This window comes from Argentina silus, assembly GCF_951799395.1.
Source record: "Argentina silus genome assembly, chromosome: 20".
In the NCBI taxonomy this organism is placed as follows: Eukaryota; Metazoa; Chordata; class Actinopteri; order Argentiniformes; family Argentinidae; genus Argentina; species Argentina silus.
Window position 1 is genome coordinate 7,250,960 of NC_139674.1, and position 7,885 is coordinate 7,258,844.

At 44.0% G+C, this 7,885-nt stretch overlaps 1 protein-coding gene across 1 annotated transcript; it reads right to left on the reverse strand.

Moving 5' to 3' along the window:
- Positions 1 to 360: 360 nt before the first annotated feature.
- orc5 (origin recognition complex, subunit 5) lies at positions 361 to 7,270 on the reverse strand. The gene is made up of 15 exons (XM_083692180.1): positions 7,185 to 7,270; positions 6,779 to 6,937; positions 6,364 to 6,456; positions 6,002 to 6,187; positions 5,766 to 5,840; positions 4,383 to 4,494; positions 3,413 to 3,543; positions 3,209 to 3,257; positions 2,903 to 2,993; positions 2,616 to 2,677; positions 2,040 to 2,152; positions 1,824 to 1,871; positions 1,608 to 1,718; positions 1,154 to 1,266; positions 361 to 1,008 (listed from the first exon to the last, which is right to left on the reverse strand). Exons 2-15 carry the CDS (start codon positions 6,890 to 6,892, stop codon positions 963 to 965), a joined length of 1,344 nt encoding a protein of 447 aa, XP_083548306.1. The 5' UTR covers positions 6,893 to 6,937; positions 7,185 to 7,270; the 3' UTR covers positions 361 to 962.
- Positions 7,271 to 7,885: the final 615 nt, after the last annotated feature.

Genomic DNA, 7,885 nt, shown 5'->3' on the forward strand with positions numbered 1-7,885 from the left:
TACACTATTATTTAAATCTCTCAGCCAAATTCTGCAGCTGCACCTCATGCCTACAACCACATCACAGCCGGTATGATATTCACGATATTGCACACCCTCTCATGTGTTCTTGCTTAAGGATACCAGAGACAACAGAGGCTATTTCCCTTACATGGTCACATCCAGTTTCCATGGCACCGTTGCTATGAGAGAGGGCAGTCAAATGTCATGAAGAGGTGTTCAATGAGCCAGTTATCTGATCCCACTCACATTAGTCTTTATGTGAATCTGAGAGACCGCCCCCAAAAAAGCAGTTGGGGAAATGATTAATCTTATATTATGCATTATGAAATCATGTACATTAAAAGGGGCAATCTGGGATATTACATATTCTTCAAGAATCAAATGGCCATATATCATAAATAAAAATAAAATTGATGGGCAATCTGGGATTGGTACCTTTAAAAGCTGGGCTTCGGTAAATCCTCAATTCTACCACGTTCTCTTTGTGTGTTGTGCTGTAGATGTCTGACTATAAAACAAACACAATTCTGTCAAAATTCTGAAACTAAGAGTTGGTGGTGTATCTACAATGAAGTATTTTATTATTGAAATAAAACTATTGAAAGATAATATTTAAGTTGAAACAAGGTAATCTGAGGTCTCCCATGATTGAGGTACAGTCCAGTAGGTCCATATTTGGCTGTGCTTGAAGATGGTTAATAGCACAAGACTCCAGCAGGTTGTGAGATTCAATAGGGATATACAGAAGAATCATCCAGAAAGACAGTGCTTCCGGACAGACACCAGGGGGCAGTAAAGCATAAATCACTCCATAATTCTCTGACGTTGCACACAGAGTGAGAGGAGTTCACACAGCTCCTGGCATCTCCCACCACTATGTCAATGCTTGTCCATCAGTGTGTTCCTGCCAAAGTCATCCCTCTCTCAGAATGGAATCTCTCTCTCTTGTAGAAGTCAGCTCACAGGAAGTCATAAAGGTACTTTACAATGTCGAAGCTCACTGTCCTGTAGAGAAAAGAAGAGGGCAAAACAGTCAGCACATAAATGCTGGAAGTGGACCAATATACCAGTGCAGCAATGAAGATCTATGGCGAACAGGCACACACACACACACACACACACACACACACACACACAGACACTAACACACCTGGATATGGCACGGATGAAGTCCAGAGACACAGCACATTTGTACTTAGGGGCATCCAGCTGGTCATCGTGGCCCACCTGACTCAACAGCTGCAGGGTCACCAGAGAGGAGATCTGGGGGCGGGGGCAAAGTAGAGCTATTCATTACTTTACACAACTAAACAATCAAGTGACATACATATGTAAAGTCAGTAAAATTACATAATCCCTCCATATATCTAAACTACCATTCCATGTAAAATCTGGAGACTTGCGAGTAATCACCTCACCCTATTCAATCATCTTCATAACCTATCACACGTCATAAAATACCTAAAATCACTCACTACTAAAACCAAACGACATGGCTACTGTACATACTGGTCTCCCAGGATCTCACTCGATTCAGATTCCTGTGTGAGTGCGGCCTTTCATTTGAAAGTCATTGCAGCCAGCCTAAGAGTGTCCCAGCTCACCTGGGAGAAGATGCTAGCGGTCGGGGCCACTCTGCTGTCCACCACACTGTAGAAGATGGCCAGCAGGCGGTCCAGAGGGAAGGGCTTGGGCCCCAGCAGGTGGTTACTGGTCTGGATGGAAGACAGAAAGAGAGAGGTGGATTCACACACAGCAATATGATCAACTCATGGACTGAACCAAAAGGAAAACAATATGAAACCTTTACTTATAGATACCTTTTCGTGTTTCTTCAAGAAGTTAGTCTTCTTTATTTTACCATGGTGCTGTTGGGGCGAGGAAAGACCTCACATAATCACACGCTGGCAACAAGATTATCATGAGATGATAAATGTGACAACTGATTGCATTCACAGTAATGAGCAGTTAATTGGTCTGGCTACTGAGACTGTCAGTGTGATAAATGGGGCAGGGTCTGAAGTGAGAATGGAAACCTTGAGGAAGAAGCGTTTGTCCGTGCGGGAGGGGTTGTAGGATGCCAGGTATGCAGCAATCAACAGGAACTTGGAGTAGTAGGGGAGCTCCACATGGGCGTGAGCAGACAACCCTGGGAGAGGGACAGAAACTTACTGGAAATAGTTGTCAATCATTGTTTATACACCTGGTTTACAGGTGCTGCAGTAACCTTGTTGTGAGGGACAAGGTCAACCAACCTTAGATCGGCGATTTGGATCTCCATTTAATAAAACCTGTACACATTCAATAATGTACATTACAGCGCCATCTAAAGGGCAAATGATGGCACGTGGGAAGGAAGTGAGGTATCTACAAATTAGCCATGATCCTCCCATGAAGGTAGAAACAGAGAGGATTCTGATCTCTCGTTTCCCTGATCCAGACTCAGATTGGGGCCTGGCAGCACCACACACAGGAGCAGATGGCAGGGGGACTCTTTGAACAGGTCCTGGACACTAGGGTATAACTGGGTTAATCAGCCCAGTCTTGTTCCAATTGTGTGTGTGTGTGTGTGTGTGTGTGTGTGATACCTCTGTATGTCTCTCTTTGAATACCTCTCACAGCTTCTGCCTCCTTCTCTTCCTCCATCTGCCGTTGTTGCTTCTCCCACTGAACACTGAGGGGACAATAGAGAGTAAACAGTGTCGGTGGAAATCAGTCCAATAACACAGCCAACAGCACTGTGAGCAGAGTGTCTAGTCGAGAGTCTGGCCAATGAAATCAAAGGCTGTCATCAAAGAGAGAATGAGGCTGGTCGCTAGAGCAAAACCCTGTTGTGACTTGTTGTTGTTGTCATTTTTGCCTGAAGAAGATGTGTGCGCGCGTGCACACACACACAGACCTGGACACTTCCCGGAGGTACACTGTCTGCATGGCTCTTTTAAGGTGAGGCTCGATGTTTCTCCACAGCTTGTGATAGTCGCTCTCTTTGACTGAGGACAAAGACATGTAGCAGTGGAATGAGGGGAGAGAGAGAGAGAGAGAGAGAGAGAGAGACGGTTGATCTGGGCTGACAATCTGGGACATGTACTGTACAGTCTAGACAGCAACTCAAAGTCAGCGACATGAAAGGGATCCCTCTTCAGATGAAAATACAGAGACGACAGCAAAGCAATTGAAATATTGATATAGTATACCAGTGTCTTACCACTGCCTTGCTCCAAAGGCTCACAGAACTTGGAGAAATTGAGGGCAGCCTGTTTGAAAAGAAAATGAATGTGTATGAGGAGGTAAACAACACTTAAACAAGGTGGAGACGAAGACATCAGACCTGTCTGTCTGTCTGTGTGCGTGTGATGACTGCGTTAGCAGCTGTGTGAGTGTGTTAGAGTTGTGTGCAAGTCATCCTGACCAGGTGGCGGAGCTCCCGCAGGTCTCTGCAGACAGAGTAGAAGACCCCCAGCAGGATGTTGATGAAGGCAGAGTAGAGTTCCGGGGAGTAGGAAGGATGGCTGTCCTGGGCCAGGATCAGCTGGAGCTCCGCTGGACAGAGGCACAGAGGCAACAAACACACAGTCAACCGCTGTGTGGGGTCATGACACACACAAGCCTTTTTCTCAACTGTTAAGAACACGACTCCTCGCGTCCTCTCCTCCGTCCTCTCCACTCACTTCGTGCTCAAAAAGCATTGGAGGAGGATATGTAAGGGGAGGAACCTAGATCTTCTCCTCCAATGCATTGTCAGTAGGATAGGGAGTTGTGTTCCTAACAACTGAGAAATGGACACACAGTCCTGTGATTGTCCTTCACATATTGAAAATGTTGATTCTAATTAAATCATAATCCCATTGGAAACTCAAGTGAGAGTTCACTCTGTTTCATGTATACGCTCTGCCTCAGCCACAGCCACCCGCAAGTGTTAGGAGAAAATCACAGGTACAATGAGAGTTCTCACATGAACACAAGAGTTTCTAATCCTTATTCAGTGCTGATGGGGGGGCATATACGTGAGATTTAACTCACTAACTGCCAACTCACTACCTAGAGTGGCAAGTGTTTTATGTGGTATTGACCTAGCAACAATACTTTGATCAGCTACAAAATTAAGCATCATAATTGAAGTATTTTTGGTGAATAAAGTCACCTTTGGCACTCTAGAATGTTGACAATTTGGGCGACCTTATTCACCCTCCGCACTAAATTAGTTTAAGGAGAAGTCTCATGCCGACCTGTGATGACGAATCTCGTCAAAAGATATATTTTGAATAAAGACTGTTTAGGTGGAATGTTACCACTCTCCGCTGCTCAATTTGTGTAGATATATATATATATCATGCAATCTACTCTATAATTAAGTGGCAACCGTCTATCGACAGCCCTACCTTTACTGTAGTCAGGGAAGTGGAGCAGGAGCGGTTCAAAGCAGCCAGTGTTGGGACGGAACTTGTCCCATACAATCTCACTGAGCAGGACCACTGTCACATTGTCCTCAACCTGCCAGAGAAGCAGTGGGTCAGTGACAAAGTACAGGTGTGAGACATATGATCTACCGATCAGGTCAGTTAGTTGGTCTAAAACCATGTGTCCAAAACCAAGTTATCATTTCCCCATTTTAAAGATCACCTAAAAAAAACAACGCAATACCAATTGATTTATGTCAAATATAAATTCACAAATAACCTCAATCATCCTAAAACTAAGTAGAAAATGCACAAATCACACTGCACACATTGAAATGTTCAGTGTCTCATTTTAGGATTGTACTAAAAAAAAGAAAAACAGTGTTGACGCAATGGTTGATGTCATGCAGGCTACTTCAAATAATTTAAATTGCAGATGAGTTGTTGAGATTTCAAGAACATAGCCTCCTGTTATGAAGTGTAGCTGAAATCATTTTCAGATAGCTTCTCTTTATGAGATATCGCCTATTTTGTCATCAGATCAACGTTTGTGGCAGCGCATCTCGTCTCGCTCTTGGTGTAGCACCCTGAAAGCTGTGTTAACGGAGCTATGACAGTACGCTCTTGGTGTAGCACCCTGAAAGCTGTGTTAACGGAGCTATGACAGTACGCTCTTGGTGTAGCACCCTGAAAGCTGTGTTAACGCAGCTATGACAGTACGCTCTTGGTGTAGCACCCTGAAAGCTGTTTTAACGGAGCTATGACAGTACGCCCTCGTCTCAGTGTTGGTGTAGTTTCGCCGTACCGCACATGAAAACTTTCTAGAAGCCATAAGAAAAACTAGTCCTCACAACCCCCCCCCCCCCCCATCCCCCCCCACCCACACACACACTAACAAGACAGGCAGGCTGTTAGTATTCAGCTTCAAAACAAATACATAAATAAAACATTCTGCCAGCCTCCACACTACCTCTGATGTTCATAATTAATATGCAAAAAATGATTGCACTTACGCAAGTACCTCCTCAACACACTCAACTCAAGGTCAGGTATCATAAAGGGACCTCTCCTAGTTCTATTTCATCATCTACTCATCACTCACTGCAAAATAATGAAGTAGCATACTCTACAGGAGAGACATCAGCCTTTTCTCAACCGTTCGGAGCACGACTCCTCGCGTCCTCTCCTCTGTCCTCTATTCGTGTCCTACAGAAAACGCATTGGAGGAGAAGATCTACAAACATATTCTCCTCCGATGCTTTGTTTTTGAGGATGAAGCCAGTGGAGGACAGAGGAGAGGACGTGAGGAGTTGTGTACCTAACAACTGAGAAGAAGCCATTTTTTCGGGCACAGCAGATTCTTACCAATTCCTGAAGACGCAAGAATGCAGGGAGGAGATTGGCCTCCATGTCTCTCAGGAGTTCTGCTCGGTCCAGAACCTGTTAGTAGACAGCACAGCTCACTCTAACCACATTTCTTTCCTCTGTAACATATAACAATGCAATACTTTAAAAGTATAACTAACTAACTGAGGAACTAAGCGAGGATAAAACAGCAACTCAAATGCAGGAATACGACGGTGGGAGTCCTCTGTACTTACAATGTATCGTGTCTGCTTGGCTGGGGCCTGGGCACATAGTTGCCTGTAGATGCGCACAAAGTCAGACATGGAGGGACTGCGGGGTAGTAAGGGAGTGGAGTCTGAGCCGAACAGAGAGAGCAGCACCTGCTCAAACATCAGTCCCAGAGAGACACATTCCACACAGCTCACTGTGGCATGAGGAAGCTGGAGAGAGAGAATTATCAGTCAATGAAAAACAAAAGTGACTTGAGTGTTTGAGTGGTCTCAAAGTAATTAATTATACCCCTGTATTTATATGAAGCAATAGAGATGGTTGTTGTTATAACAGTAAGTCTTTATGATGCTTAAGACCGGGAGCCAAGTGCTTGTGCCACACTCACCTCCAGTTCCTTCAGCAAAGTGAGGGTCACATGACTTTTCCCTGAGGCTCGATGACCATAGATGAAGATGGCAGGGTAGCTGTATTGGTCTGGCTGTGGGCAGAACATGTATCCAATTAATAAAATGCTCCAAAAACATACTCTGGAAAACAATAGATTAATATTAACAAGTGAAATCTTCATCTATACCTAGACCTGATATGGCCTGTCTCCCACTGCAATGGGTTTGTACACTGTTAGTGTGTCACTTGCAACATTGTTGTTGCAAGTGACAATTATGATTATTATTACCACTTATGGTATTATTACCACTTGTAACAACTATCGAGTAAATCAATAATGATTACTTTGAACAATTATCTTGAGGCAACTATTTTGATGTGCCAAAGTAACAAATGAAGTGAAAGACGACAACCTCTCCCATCAGCGCAAGCAGCATGCCTGCCTGAACATCTCTGCACGGCAGCCTCTCGGAAACCCGCAGCAGCTTGTCATCAGCATACCCTGGATGTTGAAGTTGCGCTGGCATTCTGTGGCAACTTGTCGACACACCGTATACTGGTTTAAAATTGGTCTATGGCATATAAAACACAAAAATACATCTGAAAAGATGCTATTATGATTTTGACAACTAAACAGTGCACGCGCTGGCTGGTTTGACAACCAATGTCTTCGCTAGCAGCTTGAATGACACTGAAAGCGAGCTAGCTTGCTGCACAAAATATGACAGGGTAGTACTAGAGTATTGTTAAATGTAGCTAGCTATAGTCTAATTGATGCAAGCCCATATCTCGCTGCTGTAGAGTTGTATAACGCGTTACCTGGAGCAATTCAGGCAGTTAAAATAGCCACAGCACGTCCAACATGCTTTTACTAGCACAGAAGTTTCGCGCGCCGCCGAGCAGAGGGGCCACGTCACAAGTTTGTCTCACTATACGAGCCAATCACCGCTAAGTCAAGCCATTTGTCAGGCTCTGGGAGATGTAGTCTAAATCAATTGTAAGCCCAAATGTCTGCACAAATTATCCATCACATGCAAGTTTGCTACATAGTTTTATTTGGAGTTGTAGAGTGTATTGAAGACATTTCGTATATATATATTTTTTCAAAGATAAGATATTGTCCGATAAAATATGCTATAGTATTTCGTTTAGGTTGTCATATGGGTTTAGGCAGAGCATCCTCTTGTACACTTATAGCTACCTACCATGCCTGCAGCCTCTGTGTCAGAAGTTGTGCTGGTTTCAAAATAGTTATAACCTCCATTTCTAAACAATTTACATACAATTATTTAATGTCCGAGAGATAACATGGCTTTTCTTGACGATGATATAGCCTGTGCCAAAGGCAGAATGGATTGGACCACATGCTGTTTTGAGTAGGCTAATCCTTATCGACACTCTTAATGAGAATAGCCTTTACACACTGAGGACGGACAGCGTACGAAGATCAGAACAATTGCGTCCCCCAGCCATAATTGCGCACGGTGCGTTTTCCGCAACCAGAGGTGATCTACACATCT